This window comes from Salvelinus sp. IW2-2015, linkage group LG33 (genome assembly GCF_002910315.2).
Source record: "Salvelinus sp. IW2-2015 linkage group LG33, ASM291031v2, whole genome shotgun sequence".
Lineage (NCBI taxonomy): Eukaryota > Metazoa > Chordata > Actinopteri > Salmoniformes > Salmonidae > Salvelinus > Salvelinus sp. IW2-2015.
Window position 1 is genome coordinate 16,114,083 of NC_036872.1, and position 27,761 is coordinate 16,141,843.

The following is a 27,761-nucleotide window of genomic DNA, read 5'->3' on the forward strand; positions in this document are numbered from 1 at the left end:
TTAGAACTTACGCAGCAGGTTAGGATAATGCAGGTAGCAGGTTAGGATACTTAGGTTATGGTTAGGAAAAGGTTAGGGTTAGCTAAAATGCAAACAAATCTACTTTTGACTTCAATTTGACATAAACTGTATCCCAGCTAGCCATGACCGGTATTTGTCCCTTAAATGGAGTATACAATAATCAATGGAAACATGAATGGGATGAACCAAGAGGGATCTCTTTCCTACAAAACATTGTTCCGGCATACACACAGATTTAAAAAAAAATCACAAAGAAATGTAAACATTAATTTAGTCACATTTCATGTTGAAGCTTAGAGGACAGACACATCCAAATCCAGTACTTTTCTATTTACATAATAATTCCTCTAAACCTCAACATAAACTGCTCCGTAACGTGGTAAAAGGGGAGAAATTGACATTGTTTAGGCCTACATGACAGACAAAACGGCGACATACCTTGCAACAATCTATAACCTTTCACAGATATTAAGATAAATGCTTAATGGTCAATTTTTTTAATGTATTTTTATTTAACCTTTATTTAACTTAGCAAGTCAGTTAAGAACAAATTCTTATTTACAATGACGGCCCAGGAACAGTGGGTTGACTGCCTTGTTCAGGGGCAGAACGACAGATTTTTACCTTTTCAGCTCGGGGATTCGATCTAACAACCTTTGGGTTACTGGCCCATTTGACCCATATTATTGATTTTGTGCATCACTGTTTGAAAATATGGAGAGAAGGCACCGTTACATCTACCCAGTCTATGCTGTCTAGGTTCAATAACATCAGCCAATTAATAATGTGAGACCTCTGCACATGTCCTTGCTATTCTTTGTACTTTTCATGCATCCCGGTCAGCAATGTAAAGCCACCAAAAAAACACGTTAACACTAATCTATCACCTACCTTCCTCTTCTGTTGACATGCATTTATAAGGAACTCAAATATTTGGAAATCATCAATCCTCTACTGCTCACTCATTCTCACTTGATATGAGAGCACAGAATTTTGCCCTCCTGCTTTTTCCTATTCAAAAGGTTGTAATATGCTCTTCCCACTTATAACCCCCCCCCCCCCCCCCCCTGGAAAAGGTATTCTAAAATGGGAGCATGAAAAGCAGTTGTGGGTGTGTATTTGGTAGGAGGGGGTTTCACAACAAGCAATATTATTTCCATCATTTTGTTGTACAACATGTTGTGTTTTACAGTACATTTATGTCTCTGTTTTTTCCTTTCAAAAACTCTGCTTGAGAGTATTGTGGTTAATTTCTCATTTTAATGTCAGTTTTTTCAATATGATTACAATGAATCAATCTACATGGCTGAAACTTCTTGCTTCTGGAATAATTTTTTACAAGCATGTTCAATGAATTCCTGAGGGCCCTGCCCTCCATACAAACAAGAAAGGCATCTTTCAGTTTGTATTTAGGATTATCAGAAGAAAAAAACATCAATGATAATGTGCATACTTCTTCTGCCTTACAAACAAGGACGGACTTCACAATTTTAATGAAAGCTATAACAACCTTTGGCATCTCGTGAATTATACTACGTAAATGCCAATTACAAACTAAGGGCATGCATGCAATGGGAGTTACTTTGAGTTGGTACAAACCAAGAAAAGGCACACAAAAAAATCCCACTCAGAAAAAAAAAAAATACCCCACTCATGTCATCACACCTATCCCCATTGCCCACCAACCTTCCCCCTAAAGATACAATACAAAACCCTAAATCACCAAGCAACCCAATACAGTGGAGGAGTGCTGGTTCTGTATAGCCACTTTCCCGGGAGTTCCTGGGATAATTACCTAGTGTGATGAAAAGAAAACATGTTTTTTACCATTGCCAAAAAAGGGTCATTTATCATAACTCTTAAAATAGGTCAGTGTTAAACACATATACAAAAAGCATTACTTACGTTACCCTAATAAGGTAGATAATGTCTGCCTATTGGTAATGGCTGAATAGAGCCCATGCTTACATAAAATAGACCACCAAAGGACAGGTCAAAACAAGGTAGATGACTTTGCTGGAGATAGGAGTGCATGTTGCTGTTTGAGTTTGTCTAACCCTATAGTTCAACTTCTCCAATAGTTGAGAGATCAGTGTCAGTGGTACCTTTCCAATGCAATGAAAGCGCTGAGATGAAAATATATCTATATTTGGCAATATGCAGTAGTCATTTGTGGCCAGTTATATCATAATTCCGCTAACACATCCAACTGAGTATGGTGACTGGACCTATACACTGGATCTCACTCTGAGGGTGTGCAGCCAAACAGGAAAACTTCAATTCAAAGGTTTCTAGAATCAGCTTGAAAAAAACAAATAAGATATGACAAAAGAGAGGAAGAATGTGTAGCATTGACACATTTGAGTTACTGAACAGCAGGCAGGCAGGTTGTGTATATTTGTATCTACTATATTATATCTACATAAAACAATGACATCTTCATTCAAACTTTCCCCTTCTCCTTACTACTACAGTACTTCACCATGTACTGCATAGCATTTAGACATGCTACTCTTTCTGCATCAACACCCCCATCTGTATAACTATTTGCTCAGTTGTTTTCCTGATAATCAATGGAAACCTGCAGTAGCCACTAGCATAAATATTCACATCCTTTCACCAAGAGACCACCCTCTTTAGAGAAAATTGGAGCTACTAAAATATGACAAAAATTAGGTATAACTAGAATAGGGTGGAATTACAACCAAACTTCTGCTGAATTAAAGTCTGGGTTAAAAAAAAATATCAAAACTCCATGCAAAAAAAACAAAAACGGAACAATAATACCACTTGATTCAGAGTCACTGCAACTCTTGAAAGGTGTACTTCAGATATGGAGCTTATTTTTGGTTCAGGTGCAAGTCACTATGCAATTAACTGACTTGGAGTAAGGAGCAGGAAGATAAACACTCCAAGACACTTGACCTCTCACAGCACAATCTCTGTCTAAGCTAAGGCATCTATATGGAAATCTCAAAGAGATTCCCAAAGGTTCAGGCCCCCTGCCATCCAATACCAGCCACCTCAGTGTTTGTGCAGTATAGGATTTCAATAGCTGAATTGAGAATCATTTGTTCCAAAAGTACCACACTCAGGTTCAGGCAGTGGCTGTGAACTATTATGGGTTGATAGTGGTCATTACTGTCCGATGCTACAGTTCGCACTGTGCCCAATCTGTGTCAAAAGGTAAAGGGTCCCAAACGTTGACGAATTGTGAACCTTCCAAAAGCACCCAACATAAAAAAACTGGGGTGAGTCAGTGTCAGATAAAGTGGTAAAAACATAGGAAAAAAATCTGAGTAAACAGAATATAGAATGGATGAATAGAATGGATGAATAGAATGGAAAAGGGAGGAGGAAGCTAGCTAGGAAAACAATGGATGCAGAGGTACAAGTATTTTTTTTAGACAGGACAACTTCCTGGCACTGCTTTAGTTTGGGTTTAGAAAGAGCTGGTGGAAGGCGTGGTGAGTCTCTTTCCAAGGTAGACCCTAAGGAGAGAATAAGTACAGCATGACAATGATTCAACAGCAGACATAATCTACACTGAACAAAAATATAAATGCAACAATTTCAAAGATTTTACTGAGTTACAGTTCTTATAAGGAAATCTGTCAATTTAAATAAATTCATCAGGCCCTAATCTATGGATTTCACATGACTGGGAATACGGATATGCATCTGTTGGTCACAGAAACCTTTTTTTTTTAAAGTAGGGGTGTGGATCAGAAAACCAGTCAGTATCTGGTGTGACCACCATTTGCCCCATGCAGTGCAACACATCTCCTTGGCATAGAGTTGATCAAGCTGTTGATTGTGGCCTGTGGAATGTTGTCCCACTCCTCTTCAATGGCTGTGTGAAATTGCTGGATATTGGCGGGAACTGGAACACGCTGTCATACACGTCAATCCAGAGCATCCCAAACCTGCTCAATGGGTGACATATCTGGTGAGTATACAGTCCATCAAAGAACTGGGACATTTCAGATTCCAGGAATTGTGTACAGATCCTTGCAACATGGGGCCGTTCATTATCATGCTGAAACATGAGGTGATGGCGGCGGATGAATGGCACAACAATGTGCGTCAGGGTCCCATCATGGTATCTCTGTGCATTCAAATTGGTACAGTTGGTACAAATTGGTACAGTTGGTACAGTTGAAACTGTGATTCATCCTTGAAGAACACACTTCTCCAGCGTGCCAGTAGACATCGAAGGTGAGCATAACGCCGAACTGCAGTCAGGCACATAGATGAGCTTCCCTGAGACGATTTTTGACAGCTTGTGCAGCAATTCTTCGGTTGTGCAAACCCACAGTTTCATCAGCTGTCCAGGTGGCCTGGTCTCGGATGATCCCGCAGGGAAAGAAGCCGGACGTGGCGTGGTTACACGTGGTCTGTGGTTGAGAGGCCGGTTTGACTTTTTTGAAATTAAATGTATAATTTAAAATGTTCCCTTTATTTAACTAGGCAAGTCAGTTAAGAACAAATTCTTATTTACAATGACGGCCTACACCGGTCAAACACGGACGACGCTGGGCCAATTGTGCGCCGCCCTATGGTACTCCCAATAACGTCCGCTTGTGATACAGCCTGGATTCTGTAGTGACGCCTCCAGCACTGAGATGCAGTGCCTTAGACCTTTGCACCACTCGGGAGCCGCCAGTCAGAGGAGGAAGGCCCAGAGAAAGACAGACAAGATGATATCCTGATGAACAAAGGTGCAGACTGGGTTGCAGATTGGTCGTACTGCCAAATTCTCAAAAACAACGTCGGAGGCACAGCTTATGGTAGAGAAATGAACATTCAATTCTCTGGCAACTGCTCTGGTGGACATTCCTGCAGTCAGTATGCCAATTGCACACTCCCTCAAAACTTCAGACATCTGTGGCATTATGTTGTGTGACAAAACTGCACATTTTAGAGTGGCCTTTTATTGTCCCCAGCACAAGGTGCACCTGTGTAATGATCATGCTATTTAATCAGCTTCTTGAAATTCCACGCCTGTCAGGTGGATGGATTATCTTGGCAAAGAAGAAATGCTCACTAACAGGGATAAAAAAAAAATTGTGAACAACATTTTTGAGAAATAAGAAATAATAATATTTTTTGTCCGTATGGAACATTTCTGGGATCTTTTATTTCAGCTCATGAAACATGGGACCAACACTTTACATGTAGCGTTTATATTTTTCTTCAGTGTACAAATACTCACACATCCAATTGATTTGCTAGTTGTGTAAGATGGTACAGTCACTCACCCGATACCAAGGGCAAGGATGTGAGACAGGACTAAGGAGGGGATGAAGACTTTGAGGAACTCAGCAGAGAAGACACCCCCTTTCTTCATGGCTCCACTCTTTCTCATGCTGAGGGATACTGAGTGTCTGGGGTGTTGGAAGTGGAACTCCCTACAAAAAAAGAAAAAAAAATATCACTGAACATGTTGGCAATTTTGAATTATACTGGCTTCCTACAGAAAATGATAATTTCTATTATATGCTTTAACGTTCTACATGGACTGATATGGAATTGAATACGTTTAGTCTATTTTCGCTATGATTTAGACTACAAGTTTATTTATGTTAGATTGTATGCAGTGTCTCCTTACTTGGGGGGAATGTTTTCGGGCCGACTGGACCAATCTGCAACCCAGTCCGCACCTTTGTTCATCAGGATATCATCTTCTCTGTCTTTCTCTAGGCCTTCCTCCTCTGACTGTAGATGTGGAGAAAGAGAGAGCACACAGGTGAGTGAGCAGAGAGGTCCTGTAGGCCTATACTGTAACAGTGATGTCAGGGGCATGGATGGAGGAACAGACACATGAGAGCAGACTGGGTTTACGTACCTGGCTCCCTCGCCTACTGGACATCTCCACGTCAAAGGTGACCTGGCTGTCATCCTGATCTGGACTGGAAGGTCTGTGAGGACTGAGGCACAACACAGGAAGAAAATAAACACGTAAATTATACAAACACCTAAACATGGAGAAAAGAGCTCAGGGAGGGGGCTCACCAAAAACATGACACTCCCTTCCTACCTGTCACAGGAGGAGCTGCTTTGGCTGGACTCGTGCTGGGCATCCAGGAGGATCTTCTTCATGTCTGCATTGTGGATAGAGGAGGATGAGGGCACGTGCCCCAGCCCCCCTGTCAGACTCTCCTCCACCTCCTCTGGCACCACCTCCAGAGCCTGAGGGGCCTGACTCTCCCCCTCATTCCCATTCTCCGTGTTGGGGTTTGGCAGCAGAGCCTGGTTCCTGTTGTTTCCATTCAGCTCCAGCTCTACCCACGACCCTGAAAACACAAGCATAAAATTGGGATCAGATTAAGTGTGGGTATCAGTACAAATGTTGATAATAGTGACATAAGTCCATGGTAAAGATGCATTGACAAGTTCTCAAACTTAAGGCACCAAAACATTGACATTTTAAAAAGATAACTTGTAGCACTGTTGTTTTATTATGTGGCTATTGTAATTCAAATGAGCAAGCTGGAGAAAGAAGGCAGTGGTACTTCAGAAAAGGCCAAATATCTGCTGTAAGTGCTTGCAATTGAAGTTACGTGGTCAACGAAGACAGAAATCATCATGACACAAAAATACTTACTCAGCCTGAATGGAGATCTAGGCTATAGATCCTGAATCAGCAGACATTTGCATTTCAGGTTGGTCTACAGCAAAGAGCCCCTGGCAGAGCAATGCATCCCTTCTGCTGTTTAGGACCCTTTATCTCAGATGCACGAGACCTGTGCTTTGTCTGGCACTCAGCCACTCACAGTAAGTGTAAAGCAAAGTCACTGTATGGAACATACAGCAGTGCATGTTAACAAGGAGAGTCATGGTGGATGGCTGCCTTATGCTCTTGAGGATTAGACCTAACTCCACATTTTTATTTTATTTATTTCACCTTTATTTAACCAGGTAGGCTAGTTGAGAACAAGTTCTCATTTACAACTGCGACCTGGCCAAGATAAAGCAAAGCAGTGCGACACAAACAACAACAAAGAGTTACACATGGAATAAACAAACATAGTCAATAATACAATAGAAAAAGTCTATATACAGTGTGTGCAAATGAGCGCGGATAAGGGAGGTAAGGCAATAAATAGGCCATAGTGATGCAATAATTACAATATAGCAATTAAACACTGGAGTGATAGATGTGCAGAAGATGAATGTGCAAGTAGAGATACCGGGTTGCAAAGGAAAATAAATAAATAAATAACAGTGTGGGCATGAGGTAGTTGGATGGGCTTTATACAGATGTGCTATGTACAGGTGCAGTGATCTGTGAGCTGCTCTGACAGCTGGTGCTTAAAGTTAGTGAGGGAGATATGAGTCTCCAGCTTCAGTGATTTTTGCAGTTCGTTCCAGTCATTGGCAGCAGAGAACTGGAAGGAAAGGCGACCAAAGTAGGAATTGGCTTTGGGGGTGACCAGTGAAATATACCTGCTGGAGCACGTGCTACGAGTGGGTGCTCCTATGGTGACCAGTGAGCTGAGATAAGGTGGGGCTTTACCTAGGAAAGACTTATAGATGACCTGGAGCCAGTGGGTTTGGCGACGAATATGAAGCGAGGGCCAGCCAACGAGAGCATACAGGTTGCAGTGGTGGGTAGTATATGGGGCTTTGGTGACAAAACGGATGGCATTGTGATAGACTACATCCAATTTGTTGAGTAGAGTGTTGAAGGCTATTTTGTAAATGACATCGCCGAAGTCAAGGATCGTTAGGATAGTCAGTTTTACGAGGGTATGTTTGGCAGCATGAGTGAAGGATGCTTTGTTGCAAAATAGGATGCCGATTCTAGATTTAATTTTGGATTGGAGATGCTTAATGTGAGTCTGGAAGGAGAGTTTACAGTCTAACCATACACCTAGGTATTTGTAGTTGTCCACATATTCTAAATCAGAACCGTCCAGATTAGTGACGTTGGACGGGCGGGCAGGTACAGGCAGCGATCGGTTGAAGAGCATGCATTTAGTTTTACTTGCATTTAAGAGCAGTTGGAGGCCACGGAAGGAGAGTTGTATGGCATTGAAGCTCGTCTGTAGGTTAGTTAACACAGTGTCCAAAGAAGGGCCAGAAGTATACAGAATGGTGTCGTCTGCGTAGAGGTGGATCAAAGAATCACAAGCAGCAAGAGCGACATCATTGATGTATACAGAGAAGAGAGTCAGCCCGAGAATTGAACCCTGTGGCACCCCCATAGAAAATGCCAGAGGTCCGGACAACAGGCCCTCCGATTTGACACACTGAACTCTGTCTGAGAAGTAGTTGGTGAACCAGGCGAGGCAGTCATTTGAGAAACCAAGGTTATTGATTCTGCCGATAAGAATGTGATGATTGACAGAGTCGAAAGCCTTGGCCAGGTCGATGAATACAGCTGCACAGTATTGTCTCTTATTGATGGCGGTTATGATATCGTTTAGGACCTTGAGCGTGGCTGAGGTGCACCCACGACCAGCTCGGAAACCAGATTGCATTGCGGAGAAGGTACGGTGGGATTCGAAATGGTCGGTGATCTGTTTGTTAACTTGGCTTTTGAAGACTTTAGAAAGGCAGGGCAGGATGGATTTAGGTCTCTAACAGTTTGGGTCTAGAGTGTCTTCTCCTTTGAAAAGAGGGATGACTGCGGCAGCTTTCCAATCTTTGGCGATCTCAGATGATACGAAAGAGAGGTTGAACAGGGTAGTAATAGGGGTTGCAACAATTTCAGCTGCTAATTTTAGAAAGAGAGGGTCCAGATTCTCTAGCCCGGTTGATTTGTAGGGGTCCAGATTTTGCAGCTCTTTCAGAACATCAGCTATCTGTATTTGGGTGAAGGAGAAATGGGGGAGGCTTGGGCAAGTTGCTGAATGGGGTGCAGGGCTGTTGACTGGAGGTAGGGGTAGCCAGGTGGAAAGCATGGCCAGCCGTAGAGAAATGCTTATTGAAATTCTCAATTATCGTGGATTTATGGGTGGGGACAGTGTTTCCTAGTCTCAGTGCAGTGGGCAGCTGGGAGGAGGTGCTCTTATTCTCCATGGACTTTAGTGTCCCAGAACTTTTTAGAGTTTGTGCTACAGGATGCAAATTTCTGTTTGAAAAAGCTAGCCTTTGCTTTCCTAACTGCCTGTGTATATTGGTTCCTAACTTCCCTGAAGTTATGCACATGCACAAAAGCAGAATCATTTTGTAAAACTAAAAATGGATGTGGATGCAAGGTTTTTAGATGTCAAAGACACCAGTAGAGGTTCTCTGTACAAAAAGGCTGCATGTGCATATTACTGAAACAAGTGACGCCATGAATAAAAACAAACATACTGTACTTCAGGAGAGTTCAGTTTAAAACATGGCCCTGGACTAAGTCTAGCCTGCTTTAAGCTGCAACTTTGGAACAAAGCATGCTCTCAGTCTTTGCTCAAGTCATAAACAAGCTCCCATGCCTATTAAAGAGCAATTCCGCCACTTTTCAATCTCATATTCATTATTTCCAGCACCATACCAGTGTCTACAAATGTGAAAACGGTGCGTTTCTATGATCTGTGGTTAAAAAGATAAGGTCCTAAAAAATCTCTGTGACATCTCAAGGCAGGATTAAAAGTAAGAAAAGCAGTGATTTTCAAAACCTGCAACGAGTTTCTAGCCAGAGTGAGTGTATTTTCTTAGTCCCGACATAACCATGAATCTCAGTGTTTGAAAAGCATCCTCTTTACATTTTTTACTTTTGATGTTAAACTTTTTTCCTTCATATTAGTTTCTACAAAATGTAGAAATGCGCTGTTTTCACATATGCAGACGCTGGCATTGTGCTGGAGTTAATGAAAATGAAAATGAGATTGAGAAGTGGAGTGGTGGAGTTGCCCTTTAACCCTCCTGTTGTGTTCGCTTCATGTTAATTAATTCTGTTCCCGGTCCAAAATGACCGCCCCATTATAGCTGATTATAACTCCATAATAATACATATATTATCACCTAATGTTGTGTTAGATCTTTCTATCAACTTAAGTTATTTTGAACATTACAAGTGTTTAACTTCTATTTGTGGCCTGTAGGGCTCATTCACCTGAGCTCATACAACTTCTTTGAGTAAAAAAAAAAGTTTGGATTATTTTGACTATAACAAATACTCAGATTAAACATAGTGCTATTTATCTCAGACTACTTTGTGTCAAAGTTTAACAAGGACTCCTCACAAGTGTCATGATCAAAGATATGATCAAGATCCTCACATACAGTATATCGTTTGGTCATTGTGCTGCCACAGAATGAATTGTGCGCAAGGCCTCAAAAAAGCTTTATATACCAGAGCTGCAAGAAAAGTTCTATATATTATTAAAACAATGTTGCGATTGTTTGTGAGAATGCGAACAGGTGTGAATCCCTTGGGGGAAAGATTCTATTTCCCGTGGGGGTTGCCATGGTAGCCAAGAAGGGGAGTGAGGTGTGTGTGTGTGCTCAAACACACATGCATGTGAGGGTCTGGGAGAGGAAGTGTGTCCATCTGATGAATGGGCATGTGCCTGAACTCAATTTCATACACTAATTGTAGTCTCACCCATTCATTTCTAATGATCGGTCATTTTTGACAGGGAACACCAAAATGTATTTTGTGTGTTCAGATGCCCTGTGTGGACAAAGTCATGGAACCATAAAACAATAAGATTAAATGAACTACATTTTTTCAGAGAGAAAACTTGTAAATCGGTCCAATTCGACCAGAACACAGCAGGAGGGTTAAGCTAAAATATCCCTTATTTCCTCTCTTTGAGGGACATCAATTGTAATTGGGTGGCCTAAATTCCACTGTACCAGTGACGTTATGTTGTTCAATTTCCAATATAGGCCCTTACATAATGTGCATATTCTATCAAATGTAGACATAGCATACAAAATGTGTTTATTTAATACAGAGGATATATATCCATTAACAAATTAAATGTTACTTGTCACATGAGAAGAATACAACGGGTGTAGACTTTACTGTGAAATGCTTGATTACCAGACCTTCCCAACAATGCAGTTAAAAAATGATAAGAAAAAGAAAAATAACACAAAAGGAATACAATACACAAGAATGAGGCTCTATATAAGGAGTCCCAGTAGCAGATCAATGTGCAGGAGTGGTTTATCTGTAGTCCATTATCTGTAGTAGTATGCCTATTTTATCATTCATAATTTACCATTATCAGTTTGTCTATAAATAACACACCATCCAGCGCATCCAGCCGATAGCCTGCATTTCATGATAGTGGTACTGCCTCTCACAGCAGCCTGCCCTAATGGAATTCAGACTGCTCCCAGACAGGCAGGAAAGAGGGAGGAGAGTTATGCAATCTCTGGAAGCTAAGCTAAAGCATCAAATCAAAGCTCCATTCCCCACACCCCTGTCTGTTAACCAGTTTAGCCTGAGCAACATTCAACTCACTAAACCTCTTCTTGGAAATTCCCAGTGCATGCTATTAGAAACCGACTGCATCGCCATACCGTGTAAAGGGACAGAGCCTCCGTGACAGAAAGTACTATACAAGGACACCGATAATAAAAACATATACCATCTTAACCTTGTGCTTTTTCCTCCAAAGTGGACTTCTTGGGCAGTTTTGAGACTGCATCTGATGGTCATATGAATATTGAGTCTGTTCAGCATACAGTAATTGTCATTGGGGGTTGAAGTAGGTTATACGCCTATTGCGTTAAATAATTCAATGCTAGCTATACATTTGAAATTGTTTATTTTTCTTACGGATTACATTGAATAGCCTATCTTTAGTATACATTTTATGAGAAAACCTAAGGATATGGTATGATGACACTCAGTATCACCGAGTATTATGGGCATTTGATGGGCCTATAGTTGTTCAAATTATTTTTTACTCTAGAATGAATTAGAATATTTAATCTGGAATCTACATTGTCTAGTAGTCAGTGGTGTTGCACTGCATTCTTTACACAGGAGACAAGCAGTTCCAAAGAATATCGTTCGCCTTGTGGATAAAAAAAAAATCGACAATGCAGGCAGAGTGCAACAGACAATATAAACCAAAAAACTTTATGAATAGCTGGAAATTGAGTTAATTAAATATATTACACAATTAAAAACTAAGAATTGGCTCTGATTCGACGAAATTGGTTTGTGTTTTTCTCATTTTATTTGGACTTATTTTGATATGGGTTAAGCCTGCCTCCAGGCAAACCAGCGTTTAGTTATCCATGATTGGTTGAAATCCTGTCACTAAAATATTTAAAGTCAATCCATTGGAGCAGCAAAGTTTACGTATGGTCAATATTGCTATATCCTTCTGTTTATAAACACATGCCACGAAAAGCAAGCCCATTCGTTGCAAATGTATTTAAAACTCTTGAGATTGTTCAAAAAGGTTTACAATTGTACTTACCGTTGAGGCCAGGCTCCCCGTTAATGTTTTGCTGAGCAGCAGTGGTGGTGGACATGTTCCCTACCTTAGTGTTCGTCAACATGACGCAAACAATGGCGCGCGCAGGCGCATAATTATTTAATGGCACCGAGGGAGATTTATCACAATTATTTCACAAACTTTAATTTCTACTCCCAAAATATGCAACAAAACAAATAAAGCAGGGAAAACAATATAATGCATATTGTTTGGGCACAAGTTATTTGAGTATGTGTAGCCTAGCACAAATACCAATCATATTTGATGTATGTTTGCATTGCATATTCCTTGTATTTCACATATCAATATTCTGGTCTCCTTGATCCTTAAAAAAAAATAAAAAAAGTCATGTTGCTTGTGCATGTAATGCCAAGATTATTTCCTGTATCATAATACACTATGAGGACATACAACGTAACTCAGCATCTAATAGTCAAAACTAATTATAAAAAGTGTTGTATTCATAGTTCAGTTTTGAAATACTTTATTACTCATTAAATCTAAACTATATTTTATTCCATTTGACAAAGGCAAACAGACCTATACAGTAAACCTTTAAAACTGCTATATTGATATTTTTTTAAATCACCCAAAATGTCCCCCAATCTTTATCAAGAGCCCCTCAAAACAAAACATACAAATCAATGAAATTCACAAAAATAAAAAGTGCATTCTGTTGCGAGTTCTGTGAAAACATTATATTTAAGTTCCCGTGAGCAGTCTCGTGCCTGAAATGCCACCAGTCACTTCAGGAAACATACTTGATTATCTAATTATTTCCTCTGCTATGAAAAATTAGGTCCTTCTGAATGACATTTGGTAGCTTCGCACAAGAGCTGTGAAGACAGGAGTGTGTTGGGGGAAAAGTACTCATTTATTTTGTTTAGGTGTCTCCATGTATTGACGCTTTAGAATAACTGACAGTAAATTTAAGAAAAATAAAAAAGCCCATTTTGACAACTACATTTGTACCGTAACTGAGCCTTGATGTTTGATGCCAAGTGTGTGTTAGTGGTATGGGGTCAGGGGTATAACGTGTGGCTTCTCCTATGGAGCATTTGACATCTTAACCATGACAAAACATGTACAGTAGGCTACTCTTGTTCCTCATGTCATGACACATTCTCACAACAGCTAACAAATTGACAGCCATTATAAACTGTCCACAAAACATAAGAAAATCTAAGTATTCAACAAGGACATTGGCAGGAAGTGACAACACCAGTAGAGCTAATGACCTTGATTGCAGACAGTCTGCAATCGTGCTTATTGGTAGCATTACTTGTGAGTGAGCCTCAATTCTTAAGCTTAATGCTAACTTATTATGATCCAATGGCTCACAATTGGCATCTCGTCAATCAAGTGTATACATAAACAAATGTACTACAGACACAACCTCCCAAAACATCCTTAACAAATAATGCCACATCAACTAAATACAGTACAAATGCTGGACATGCCATACGTTTGAAATACTGTCTCCAATGCCCTGAGCTGACATTAACCAGTAATTTCATCCAATGATACACTTAACAGTTACTTTGTTTCCTGCATAAAGAACTTGTTATGCACAATCGAAGAGAAAACATCTCATTATAAAATATGTCAGTAAACCTGTCTAGTCAATCAACCTGATTCTCCTCAGAGTGAATGTGGTTAAGAGTGTTTCTTCAGTCAAACTGAAGCAGAGAAAACAGATAATGCCTTGCCCATTCTCACTGTACAATGGCCTATTTATTATTAATTATCTTTCACTCAGTGCAAATGTTTAGAAAACATAGCCATGGCACACACAAATGGAGTTGAAACAATTCGCGCAAATGAACTAAAACTGAAGCAACCGAATCCATTCCAGTCAATATCAGTTACAGTAACCTAAATACAAAAACATTCAGATAATGACCCCTAATGAGTCTGCAGTGGCACCGATACCTGAAAAGACTGCTCTTTGGACATCAACATGCATTAAGCCTTTCTTAATGGTACATTAATATGCACTCCATATTTAGACCAGCGGCCCACTTGAATTTAACACAAGTCACATTAAATATCACCAGTTCAAGTAATCTTTCAGTCTACAGATCAGTCCAAAACCTACAGTTTAACAGACAACAGTGATCAGACTAAACCAAGTAGTGTAAGGGGGTTAAATGTTATCAATATTTCTGTCTTAGTTCATACAAAAATAAACTAATTATAGTGATTATTATTTATCTGAAGTACAAAATATCATTAAAAAATATACAAACAAAACTTGATCCAGAGGGAAACAATTCATAAGAAACATAAGCCAAGACACATGCATGGAACTTAGCAGCAGAGGTACAAATGAGTGCCTCTCACATTTAAACTGACAAGTCATGCAGGTCAGCACAATATGGCCAAGGCATGCCTCTGCCTGAAGACTCTCTTACAATAACTGCACTGGCGCCTCTGTGCTGAGCTGTACATGGTGGCACTAAGTGCAAGAGGGACCAGTCCCTTCCATGTGAGATTAGGCTGCCTGCAGCACCTCTGACCACTACTATTTACTTGGAAAAGCAACGGCTTCATACTGCAGGTTACCTCTGGAGAAGGAATCTGTGTTTACCAGACTGTTAAGCCTTGTCTGTAGTCTCAGACTGGATAACTGTGCATTTGGCATAGTTGTCTCGAAATTACCCCCAAACCAATCCACCAACTGAGTTGAGCTTTGTGTGTGTACATCGATGTTAAGAGTGAGTGTGTACTGTATGTGAAAGATGAGGGCGAGGAAACTTGGCAACTTGACAAACAGCCTGGGACAAATATGGAGAGCTGACAGCTTGCCAATTTGGTCAATGCAGAATGGCATTTTGTAATCGGTGTCAACAATAGAGGGTTGGAGGTGGGAACCCAGTTGAAATAACTCCCTATCAAAAGAAAAAATGCTTGTTCATATAAAAATGCTTGTGGCACCAAAACCGTGAAATTAGCAACATAGGAAATTAGCAAAATAAACAATATCCCACCAAAAGACTAGAGTGTTAGAAAAGTGTTCCCTTTGGGATGTAGTGGACATCAGTTGCAATGTGCCAGGAGAAGTGTGGTACTGTTGGAGCCCCCTGAACAGGAAATAAGACTAAGAAAGCCATCAAAACAGATGTTTTTCTGCACTTCTCCAGATGAGGCTAAAGTGGGATCTGAAGGGTTCATTGAATACTAGTTACAGTCTGTCCTGAAATATATAGAGGTTGTTAGTGGTGGCCACGGCAATGATGTTGTCCTGGGGGTGCCAGGCCGTGTGGAGGATCTTCTTGTTAAAGTCCAGGCTGTCTACACTGATCTCGTCCTTCTTGCGTTTCCCACCTGTGCACACCTTGCGGGGCTTGAGCACAGAGCGAGGCTTACTGCTCTCCCGAGACGCCTCCAGGGTCACATCCTGCCGGTAGCCTCGGTCAAACATCCGGAAGAAGTTGTTGTACGAGCCCGTCATCACAACACTGAGGAGGACAAGGGTGGGGAATGAGACTCAGAGGTAGTGGCAGACTTAGTGGTTTCAATTAGAGTCTTTCAATCACAGAATCTAACCAACACATTCATTAAATCAGCCCTTATAACATTCAAGTGTACTGTGGCATGTATACAATGAGGTCAAGAGACAGGAACAACAGTCTGTATAATGGCAATCCAGTGGAGTTTGTGCAGGATGGGAAACCTAAACGTGTACGGTGAATGAGTAAAAAAAACATGTATTAACAAGCTAATACAGACAGATCCACCTTGAGTCCACCATTACAGACGTAATGCAAGGGCAGCCTTGAGTTCTGTTTGACAGAGATAAAGGCAGCCTTTGATAAGCGCTGGGCTGCTAAGTTCAGATGAGGGGACATCCCAATATAGTGTCTTACAGTAGCTACAGCCTTTCTTCTGTAGGCCGAACATAAAGTGACTATATACTTATAAATTAATACAACTATTACTTTGATGAGTGTCCTCGATGTCAAACATTGATCTAATGTATCGTACCGCATCAACTTCCTGATAAATGTCAGACATCTATTAATATTTAATGCCTGACCGATATGAGGATGTATTTGTATCAGCGTTTAATCCACCGAAAAGGACCGATTTAAGATGCGGACAAAACGCTCTGTAAAAAAGCTGTTGATAGAATTATTTGGGCATTTTATTACTTGCCCCGAAGAGGGAGCTCTTTATATGGCTATAAGCCTATCTTGCCTTGGCGCGGTACAGACTGGACACTTTTCACAACGCAACTATACCAGTTGGAGAAGAGAGTGAAATACTGTGAACTAACTGTTAGGCCTACTGCTTCTACGGTGAGTAGATAGAAGCACGCCAGCTCAATAAAGTGCCAAAAATCACACTGTTGCGTGAAGTGTCATGGTAGGGTGTTGGATGTCATGACAAACAACGGATGCTATGCCCAAATGTGCTAAGAACGTTCAACTCTATGGCAATGTTACCGTTACAGCCCCTTAGTGAAGCACACAAAATCTGGTGTTATATTTGCTCTTTGCGAAGGGAATTCCTCAAGCTCTGCCTTTGTCATTCAAATGTTTTCAGAAACCAAGAAAACAACATATCAGGTTACAAAGTAGCGCTTCGTTGCTACGTTTTGATGTATGGGTTGTCACTTGTCAAGGACTGGTCCAAATTCACGTTTCACCACCCCCATTTCTACGACAAGCACTAACTAGCTGAGTGAGAGTACTTGACGCCGTTCACTGAGGGTTAGTGCCATCTGGAATCCTTGGGACATCCCTAACCATTTTAAATGTCAACTTCAATGGGGTAGGGATGTCCCAAGGATGCCGGAGAACGAGGACAATTCATTGAGGCAACGCTTGGAGCGAGAGGCAGCGCGGTGCCAGCAGTTCATTTTTTGATTGATGTTTTTCCTTAAAGTGACAACTCCCAGAATTCAGTGGCTACAGCCCTACAATCAATAAAAACATAGATAAATACCAATACATTGAAAATCTGTGCCATGTCATTGTTGTCCAGCTGGCTAGCATGAGGCAGCTCAGTTCTCAGAAGCTCATGTTTTGCTGGAATTAGTGCAGTTTATCCTCCTTTCACTAGAGTAACAGTTTTTCCATAACAAAACCTAATCTATCTGATGCTCTTAAATTTTATGTGGTGTCCGTAACATTTTAGGGCACAAATCCAAAGCTTCCTTAATCATTTTACATAATTCTATTATGTCCAGCTATCTGTATTTTATGTTATTTTGGCTTACTGTTTAATTATTCAGATAATGACCCCTAATGAGTCCGCAGTGGCACTGATACCTGAAAAAAAAAATCATGATCCATTCATACTGTGCAGACGTACTATTTATGATCTACTTTAAGAATACACAGAATGACCATAAGCAAACACCACAGCCTCATTTGTCAAAAACAAAAGTTAATAGTAACCATTTTTCATAAATGCTCGGCTTCCAAATGTTCTTTCCTCAAATTTAAGAGCATCTTTCTGAGTATCTTTGTAGGGTTGTTTTAAGCACAATGCATACAGAAAGCGCCCCCCCCCCCATTCAAGCTATAATAGTAAAAACATCGGCAGATATGATCGATTATCGAGAATATTTTCACCATAAAATCAGATCCGTATCGGTCAGGCTCAATTCATAGATCCAGTATCAAGTTTAGAATTGATGGCAAAACTTGACAACCCTCACCTGTCGTTTCCATTCCAGCAGCACTCAAACTTATCAAAGATGCAGTCGTTCTCATAGAGTGAGCACAGTTTACTCCTGAGGTATTCATGAACCTGTTGGGAGGAAAATGATAGTGAATCAAGACACGAATACATAATATTTGCACAAAAAAACACATTGGTTCAGTCTAATATAAGCATACCTTCAAATGATAACATTGAAGTGAATGTATCTTTGCTATAAATAAATAAAAGATACAACAGGGCCCAATACAGGACAGGACACATTTACACATAACATCTCCCCCTAGTGGAGGATGTACTTATCAAACTAGAAGTTTAGAGCTGACAAGCAAATTGAATTTTGGATGCAACATCCATGATGATGTCACTACATCCCACCACACAGACACCAGCTGACCTGATAAGTCTCTACTGGACGGGACTCCATGTTGAGGTCCCAGATTTTGACGGTGAGGTAGTCCCGGGTCATCATGTAGCGCCCACTGTGGCTGAACTTGACATCAGAGATGGAGGAGATGATCTCAGAGAAGAATGAGCGGTTGCTTGGATCCTCAGGCTCTTCAAACACTGAATGAAACAACGAGAGGTGTGCTAGCTCAGTCATTTCATTGGAGTAGTCAAAGACAGCAATGGACTGTTGAAGCATCTGCTTCCGAGGTCTCTGAAATTGCTGGGCTAAACAGTACTTTTAATCTGTCTCTGAAAAACTTTACCTAGTTGTCTCCACAGGGCACAGAATTCTGTCTGAAACTAATATCATGGACTGCACTGTCACATGCCACTTACGCTTGGAGTGCTGGTCACAGAGAGCTGATGCCCTCATGTCACAGAGGCGGATGGTGCCCTTGCTGCTGCTGTAGACAAAGGTGTTGCACTGGTTAGGATGGAACTCTGCTGCTGTGATCACCTCCGTCAACTCCTCCATGTTAGCTGGCTTGATGTCCACAATGTCTAAGGAGGTCAGGGAGGTCAAGGGCAAACATAACAGCTCTGACACCACAGATAAGAAATGGGGCTCCTGAACTACTCGACCCAAAAATGACTAACTGTGCCTTGTTGAACTGTCTCCGTAAAATGAGTTACAGTGCTATTCAAGCAAACTCAACACATAATTAACAAAAATGTAAAGCACTAAATCAAGATGGAATAAGATCACCAAGAAGACCTTCTGAAGTGCTCAGCAGATACAGAAAGGAAAAGTGATGGGAACCAAACACAGAGAGGATACTAAAGCTGCGGTCAGTGATCTCCAGGTTCCAGAGGTTGATGCGAAGGTCATCGGCAGACAGGTAGGTCTCACAGTCGCTGTTGACCGAGATGGAGTTGATGTGGTAGGTGTGCGCGTTAGCAAACACTCGTCTGGGGCTGGCCTCCACCATCAGGTCCATGGGATGAAACACTGGGACCTATGGTGAAGAGGAAGGAGGAGATGTATCAGGTTCTCTCTAGCCAGGTGTACGAGTTGTGCGTAGTGTATATGATGAGGTGTATAGAATGAGTCAATGTTGGGGCATCTGAGTGTGCAGGGTATATGTACGTGAAAGTCTACACACCCGTAGTGTTGTGACAGTGGTGGGGTCTCTATAACGCCCATCCTCTTCCTTCAGGTTGTACCCCTCTGGTCTCTTGTCCCGTTCACTGATTTTCCACAGCTTTATAGTTTTATCTGCAAGAGAGCACATATGCATGTCAACGCTGCTTCTGCACCAGCAATATATTTCCAGACCTGCCAACCCTGGCCAACTTTTTAGAGTCCCAGACGCGCTCTGCAAATTGGAGATTCAACTCGCACGAATCGCACACGCCGAATCGGGGTTCTCTTTCCCCCGCCCGCTCGTCCGCACGCTGTTTGAGTCAGATCGCAATTACAGAATAGGACCGAATAGCTAATACCGGACACTCATTCTTCATCGCGCGGCCTTCTAAACTCCCGACTCCATTTAATGCCAAGTTGTTTATATTTGTTTTTGATTATACTTTTGTAATGCTTTTTGTGAAGTAGATCATAATTACAGTTACAGTCTATCAGGTTGCGTGGAAAATTCAACTAATGGGACGCAGAATTAAATATCACACTCACACAAACAATGCCAGTTATTTTTGGTATTTACATTTAATTTCTTTCACTAGCAAATGCGAGTGAACTGCTGGCACTTTAGAGCCCACTGAATGTCCATATTATGTTCGATAACGTTAGCTTGAGACAATGTGTTTACCTTCCCACAACACACGGAGTCAAAAAGGGATTTGTCCATGTGTTTATGTACAGCTGACAGTCGGCAAACTCAGCGTCACAACAAACAGGAGGGGCAGACACCGGGTACTAGCTACGTCGAATAATGATGTATTAATCTCCATGTGCGTAGACACAAACACAATACATGTATGTGTGTTGCAGTCGAGAATCAGGATGTTAAAATCCGCTGAGTAAATCTTTTATTTATTAAAACACACACAATTAAAAAAAAAATATATATATATATATATAAAATCAGGCCCTATTCAATTCTGCGTACTTTTAACTCGGATCTCGTACCTGCGTACATGGACAGAGAAGTGCGTAGTTGGTACGCAAAATGCGTGCATGTTGGCAGGTCTGTATTTCCGTTGATCACTCTCCTATTCAAAACATACAAATGAGTCAACGTAATGAACAGCTTATCTAGAGTCCTGTCAGGTCCGCCCCGTCCCCAACAGAGGAAAGGGCTGGGGAGGCTAAGGCTACATGCACACAATGCTCTACTGACCATTCGTGGACAAGAGAAACTGTGCAGCGTTCTTCTGAGGCAGCCACCGGATCTTGTTGATCTTCTCCTCGATCTCAAGGCTCTTCAGGTAGTCGAACTCAGGCTCGTGGCTCTGGAAGGTGCTGTAAACATTGTACTCTCCACGGCACTGTGGCTGGTTCTTACTCTGCTCGATGACAACATGCATAACACAGTCATGTCAAAAATAAATACACTACTGACACGAGACTCTGTCCAGTGTTTAAATACAGTGGACTGTGTTGATCAGTAACCTCCACTTACCTCTAGCTCCTGCTGAAAGATGACAACACGGCCCCCCTTGTCCCCAGTGGCTAGTAGCTCCCCAGAGTGATTGAATTCCACAGTGGATATGATGTCAGCTGTCACAGATAACATGGCAATTAGTAGGTTCAATTGCTTATTGCTAAATAATAGAAGGAACAACATTTGTAATGTTTTGGGGGTACAGGTCATTCAGAAGGTATTCAGATCCCTTGACTTTTTCCACATTTTGTTATGTTACAGCCTTATTCTAAAATGGATTACATTATTTCCCCCCTAAATCTACATAACTAAAAAACATTTTTTTATTTTTGGGGGGTAAAATAAATAATTTACACAAGTCTTCAAACCCTTTGCTATGAGACTCGAAATTGAGCTCAGGTGCATCCTGTTTCCATTAGAGGTCGACCAATTAATCGGAATGGCCGATTAGGGCCGATTTTACGTTTTCATAACAATCGGAAATTTATCCTTTGGCAAGTCAGTTAAGAACACATTCTTATTTTCAATGATGGCCTAGGAACATTGGGTTAACTGCCTTGTTCAGGGGCAGAATGACAGATTTTTACCTTGTCAGCTCGGGGATTCAATCTTGCAACCTTACAGTTAACTAGTCCAACGCTCTAACCACCTGATTACATTGCACTCACGAGGAGACTGCCTGTTACGCGAATGCAGTAAGAAGCCAAGGTAAGTTGCTAGCTAGCATTAAACTTATCTTATAAAAAACAATCAATCATAATCACTAGTTAACCACACATGGTTGATGATATTACCAGTTTATCTAGCGTGTTCTGCGTTGCATATAATTGATGCGGTGCGTATTCACAGTGCGTATTGTCCGTAGAGCTCAGAGACAGGATTGCATCTAGGCACAGATCTGGGGAAGAACACAGTGGCCTCCATCATTCTTAAATGGAAGAAGTTTGGAACCACCAAGACTCTTCCTAGAGCTGGCCACCCGGCCAAATGAGGGAGAAGGACCTTGGTCAGGGAGGAGACCAAAAACCCAATGTCACTCTGACAGAGCTCCCGAGTTCCTCTGTGGAGATGGGAGAACCTTCCAGAAGGACAACCATCTCTGCAGTACTTCATCAATCAGACCTTTATGGGCGAGTGGCCAGACGGAAACCACCCCTCAGGTAAAGGCACATGACAGCCCGCTTGGACTTTGCCAAAAGGAATCTAGACTCTCAGACCATGAGAAACACTCTCTGGTCTGATGAAACCAAGATTGAATGCCAAGCGTCACTTCTGGAAGAAACCTGGCACCTTCCCAACAGTGAAGCATGGTGGTGGCAGCATCATGCGTGTGGATGTTTTTCAGCGGCAGGGACTGGGAGACTAGTCAGGATTGAGGGAAAGATGAACGGAGCAAAGTACAAAGAGATCTTTGATGAAAACCTGCTCCAGAGTGTTCAGTACCTCAGACTGGGGAGATGGTTCAGCTTCCAACAGGACAATGACCCTAAGTAGGCAGCCAAGACAACGCAGGAGTGGCTTCGGTACAAGTCTCTGCATGTCTGAGAGAAAATACCTGTGCAGTGATGCTCCCCATCCAACCTGACAGAGCTTGAGAGGATCTGCAGAGAAGAATGGGAGAAACTCCCCAAATACAGATGTGCCAAGCTTGTGGTGTCATACGCAAGAAGACTTGAGGATGTAACCACTGCCAAAGGTGCTTCAACAAAGTACTGTGTAAAGGGTCTTAATACTTAGGTAATTGTAATACTTAAGACTACTAAAAAAAAAAAAAAGTTAATACATTTGCAAAAAAAACTAAAAATACGTTTTGCTTTGTCATCATGGGGTATTGTGTGTAGATTGATGAGGGGGGGAAACGATTTAGTCAATTTTAGAACGAAGCTGTAATGTAACAAAATGTGGAAAAAGTCAAGGGGTCTGAATACTTTCCAAATGCACTGTAATCTAGCTCCCTGCTGTGCCACACTGATTTCACAACTACTGAGCCTAACTACTAAAGTATATATGATTTTGTGAAGTTGTGGAAAGCAAGATGTACATAACCACCCCAGAGGGAAAATGTAAAAAAATAAATATATATATCTGCAGCTAACCACTTCCATAGAAGTTGTTAGCTCAACTCAATCTCTCCCTTGTTGACCGAGGTTGGCACAAGCCTGATAATGTAGGGTTGTGCAGTGCTATCCCCCACATAATAGGAGTTCTATGGAGGTGCTTGACCTCTGCTCCTGCCACAGCCACACACTGCCTCCCCACACCTCCAATAAACAAAGGGGAAAGGAAACAAGCAGAAAGAAACTATTTTGCAGCAGCATGAACACCGTTGAAGAAACCACATAGCCAGTCTGAGTCTTGCTTTTGTATGTCTGAAAGTGTGTGATTAACAAAAAGGGACAGGCACACACAGATTCTGAACGAATATGTTTTGTTATGCTTGTTCTCAGATTCTGACCTAATTCCGTTTTGTTTTGCTTGTTCTCAGATTCTGACCTAATTCCGTTTTGTTTTGCTTGTTCTCAGATTCTGACCTAATCCATTTTGTTTTGCTTGTTCTCAGATTCTGACCTAATCAGTTTTGTTTGTTCTCAGATTCTGATCTAATCTGTTTTGTTTTGCTTGTTCTCAGATTCTGATCTAATCTGTTTTGTTTTGCTTGTTCTCAGATTCTGACCTAATCTGTTTTGTTATGCTTGTTCTCAGATTCTGACCTAATCCGTTTTGTTTGTTCTCAGATTCTGATCTAATCTGTTTTGTTATGCTTGTTCTCATATTCTGATCTAATTTGTTTTGTTATGCTTGTTCTCAGGCAAAATGTGTACTGTAAACAGAATCTTGTAATGTGCACACTAGAGGTTGACCGATTATGATTTTTCAACGCCGATACCGATTATTGGAGGACAAAAAAAGCCGATACCGATTAAATCGGCCGATTTATTAAAAAAAATATATATCATACACATTTTTTGTAATAATAACAACTGCAACAATACTGAATGAACACTTTTACTTTACCTTAATATAATACATAAATACACACACACAGCTCTGAAGTGACAATGATACTGAAGAGTCTGCTTAGGAGACAAATACTCTCAACTGTTTGAATAAAAATAGAGTTTAAGTTACCTGTGATGAATGTTGAAAACAAAAACTGTCATTTCTATATGCAGGAAATCCTATTTTAATAATGGGCATGGTAAGAATTGACGACCAAAGTGCGAGTCATAATTCCCATGACACCTAGCAAAATCTGAAAAGCGGTTCCTTCATTTATTCCATAGGATATTTTTAGATTCACTTAAAATAACGTCTGTGTTTCGTGTAGGCTTACACCACCTTGCCAATTTTATAACTGTGTAGATATCCATAGGACAAGGTAACTCTGATCAATATTGGCTAAATATAAGCGAAGATCATTTTTTGGGTAGAGTGGATTTATGAAAATATGTTGACAAACGTTACCGTATCCTAGTGAGATTTACACGGGTATCAAAACGTCGAAGCGGTTTAAGCTTGCACGAAACAGACCTTATTTGAAGTAGATAAGACATTCTCTATGGAAGACATGAACGGTAAAATAACGAAGGAACCCCTTTCAAGTTCAGCCACACGTTATTACAGGAATTATAACGCGTCGACTATTTCTCTCTAAACCATATACCTTTGACTAATACGGAAACTATCACCTCGAAAACAAAACATTTATTCCGTTCCGTATTTTATCTAACAGGTGGCATCCATGAGTGTAAATATTCCTGTTACATTACACAACCTTCAATGTTGTCATAATTACGTAAAATTCTGGCAAATTAGTTCGCAAAGAGCCAGGCGGCCCAAACTGTTGCATATACCCTGACTCTGCGTGCAATGAACGGAGGAGAAATGACACAATTTCACCTCGTTAATATTGCCTGCTAACCTGGATTTCTTTTAACTAAATATGCAGGTTTAAAAATATATACTTGTGTATTGATTTTAAGAAAGGCATTGATGTTTATGGTTAAGTACACATTGGAGCAATGACAGTCATTGATTGATTGTTTTTTATAAGATAAGTTTAATGCTAGCTAGCAATTTACCTTAGCTTACTGCATTCGCGGCACAGGCAGGCTCCTCGTGGAGTGCAATGTAATCAGTGTTAGAGCATTGGACTAGTTAACTGTAAGGTTGCAAGACTGGATCCACCGAGCTGACAAGGTTAAAAATCTGTCGTTCTGCCCCTGAACGAGGCAGAATGTTCCTAGGCCGTCATTGAAAATAAGAATGTGTTCTTAACTGACTTGCCTAGTTAAATAAAGATTAAATAAAAAAAGGTGTAAAAAAAAAAATATATATATATTTTTTTTTAAATCGCACAATTTACGCCCAAAAATACCGATTTCCGAATGTTATGAAAACTTGAAATCGGACATTCCGATTAAATCGGTCGACCTCCAGTGCACACATAATCAAGCACACTCAGCTCTAGCCATTCATACACTTCAACGGAGGTCAGCCAAAAAGGCACCTACTAGTCCTTACCCTTTATCTTATGGGCAACTAAGCGCACCGTCTATGCAGCCTAGAAACCCAAGTAGGCTACAAGCTCTCAATTTAAAAAGCATATTTCCATGGTGGTAACATCATCTTAAAAAGTGGAAAACTACAACAGTTACCATTGGCTCTTAACCAATGCTTTAGGCTACATGCCAAAACCGCATGTAGTGGGTGAGACTGTAGATCAGTCACGAGCATCACCCAACATGATCTTACCTTTCCATTGAGCCACACAATTAATGCATCCTCAAACATCTGAAAAAGTGTCATGCCCCTTTATTTGTGGACATGTTTTGGTGGGTATATGGTGTTTGGTGAGGAGAAGTGAATCAGTGACTGATTGCCAGTCTGAACATAGTGCCTTCAGAAAGTAGTCATACCCCTTCACTTATTCGACATCTTGTTGCGTTACAGCCCGAATTCAAAATGGATTAAATATATGTTTTCCCCTCACCCATCTACATACCATACCCCATAATTACAAAGTGAAAACATGTTTAGAACTTTTTGCACATTTATTGAAAATAAATACAGACATCTCATTTACATAAGTATTCACATCCCTGAGTTAACAATTTGTAGAACCACCTTTGGCAGCAATTACAGCTGTGAGTCTTTTGAGGTAAGTCTAAGAACTTTGCACACCTGGATTGTAAAATATTTGCCCAATCTTTTAAAAATTCTTCAAGCTCTGTCAAGTTGATTGTTGATCATTGCTAGACAGCCATTTTCATGTCTTGCCATAGATTTTTGACAAACATAGATGACAAACATTCAATGTCATCTTGGAAAGGAACTCCAGTGTAGATTTAGCCTTGTGTTAATCGTCTTGCTGAAAAGGTGAATTTGTCTCCCAGTGTCTATTGAAAAGCAGACAACCAGATTTTCCTCGTGCTTATAAGAGGGCACAACACCAACTCTTCCCCCTCAGGAGGCTGAAAAGATTTGTCATCCTCAAAGATTTCTACAGCTGCACCATTGAGAGCATTTCGACTGGCTGCATCACCTCTTGGTATGGCAACTGCTTGGCATCCAGCCGCAAGGCGCTACAGAGGGTAGTGTGTACGGCCCAGTACATCACTGGGGCCGAGCTCCCTGCCATCCAGGACGTCTATACCAGGCGTTGTCAGAGGAAGGCCCTAAAAATTGTCAGAGACTCCAGCCACCCAAGTCATAGGGTGTTTTCACATATCATCCTCTTTAAAATAACCGATCTCAGTGTTCTTTAAAGTTAACTCTGGGGTAAGAAAAAGCTAAAGAAAGCTAAGTCCACTTCACTTATTTGGTGGTCTGAGTCCTCTTTGCATTCACATTGCTGTTTAGAAAGGAACCAAGATTTTTTAGCACACAGGTTATTCTGGCTAACCTCTATGGTCCTAATTGGGATGACGCTCAATTTCTCTCTGACCTCATCGCAACACTTCCCGACCTTAACTCTCATCATTTGATATTGGGCGGAGATTTCAATTGTGTATTGCATCCAAGTCTAGACAGATCCAGACCAAAGCTCAACAATTTAATTTCAAAATCAGGCGCAGTAATCAACTCATTTCTAGAATACTATAATTTGTCTGATCCATGGAGGAGGAGGAATCCCACTGGCAAACAGTACTCCCTTTTTCTCCAGTCCACCGCTCAAACTCTAGGATTGACTTTTTCCTGCTGGACAATAGAATTCTTCCATTTGTAACTAATAGCCAATATCACAGTATCGTTATTTCAGACCATAGCCCTGTCCAGCTAGATATCTGCTTTCCGGATCGTACTGTGTCGCAACGCGTGTGGCGACTTGACCCACTACTACTATCCTGTAGTGCCTTAAAAAAAAAAACATCAATTGATGTCTTTTACAGATCAACCGCACCCCTGACGTGTCTCACTTTACTGTGTGGGAGCCGTTAAAAGCATATCTAAAGGGGCCAAATCCCAAAGGGCCAGCATCCCAGAGTCACCTCTTCACTGTTGACGTTGAGACTGGTGTTTTGCGGGTACTATTTAATGAAGCTGCCAGTTGAGGACTTGAGTGGCGTCTGTTTCTCAAACTAGACACTAATGTACTTGTCCTCTTGCTCAGTTGTGCACCGGGGCCTCCCACTCTTTCTATTCTGGTTAGAGACAGTTT

The 27,761-nt window shown here is 41.0% G+C and overlaps 2 protein-coding genes across 3 annotated transcripts in view; both read right to left on the reverse strand.

The window, feature by feature from the left end:
* Window positions 1–1,261: 1,261 nt before the first annotated feature.
* LOC111957880 (BCL2/adenovirus E1B 19 kDa protein-interacting protein 3-like) lies at window positions 1,262–12,506 on the reverse strand. The gene is made up of 6 exons (XM_023978944.1): window positions 12,402–12,506; window positions 6,062–6,317; window positions 5,870–5,951; window positions 5,633–5,739; window positions 5,283–5,432; window positions 1,262–3,512 (listed from the first exon to the last, which is right to left on the reverse strand). The coding sequence occupies exons 1-6, from the start codon at window positions 12,481–12,483 to the stop codon at window positions 3,464–3,466; spliced, it is 726 nt and encodes a 241-aa protein (XP_023834712.1). The 5' UTR covers window positions 12,484–12,506; the 3' UTR covers window positions 1,262–3,463.
* A 380-nt stretch (window positions 12,507–12,886) lies between these two features.
* LOC111957879 (serine/threonine-protein phosphatase 2A 55 kDa regulatory subunit B alpha isoform) overlaps window positions 12,887–27,761 on the reverse strand; it is a 29,907-nt gene continuing 15,032 nt past the window's right edge. The window contains exons 3-10 of one of the 2 annotated variants that reach the window (XM_023978942.2): window positions 21,119–21,216; window positions 20,837–21,002; window positions 19,643–19,755; window positions 19,318–19,495; window positions 18,876–19,040; window positions 18,487–18,656; window positions 18,088–18,179; window positions 12,887–15,880 (exon numbers count right to left, since the gene is read on the reverse strand). In XM_023978942.2, the coding sequence (XP_023834710.1) occupies window positions 15,604–15,880; window positions 18,088–18,179; window positions 18,487–18,656; window positions 18,876–19,040; window positions 19,318–19,495; window positions 19,643–19,755; window positions 20,837–21,002; window positions 21,119–21,216 (1,259 nt within the window). In that variant the 3' untranslated portion in view covers window positions 12,887–15,603. Of the gene's footprint in view, window positions 15,881–18,087; window positions 18,180–18,486; window positions 18,657–18,875; window positions 19,041–19,317; window positions 19,496–19,642; window positions 19,756–20,625; window positions 20,758–20,836; window positions 21,003–21,118; window positions 21,217–27,761 lie in introns of those variants that run through there. The other variant, XM_023978943.2, reaches the window with a different exon arrangement.

Bases quoted from the DNA above. Each gene is read 5' to 3' on its own strand.
- LOC111957880 (XM_023978944.1), bottom strand. From the start codon at position 12,483: ATGTTGACGAACACTAAGGTAGGGAACATGTCCACCACCACTGCTGCT. The intron at 6,318-12,401 runs GTAAGTACAATT...TTGTGTTTTCAG, and splicing joins CGGGGAGCCTGGCCTCAACG to GGTCGTGGGTAGAGCTGGAG. The intron at 3,513-5,282 runs GTGAGTGACTGT...TTCTCTCCTTAG, and splicing joins ATCCTTGCCCTTGGTATCGG to GGTCTACCTTGGAAAGAGAC.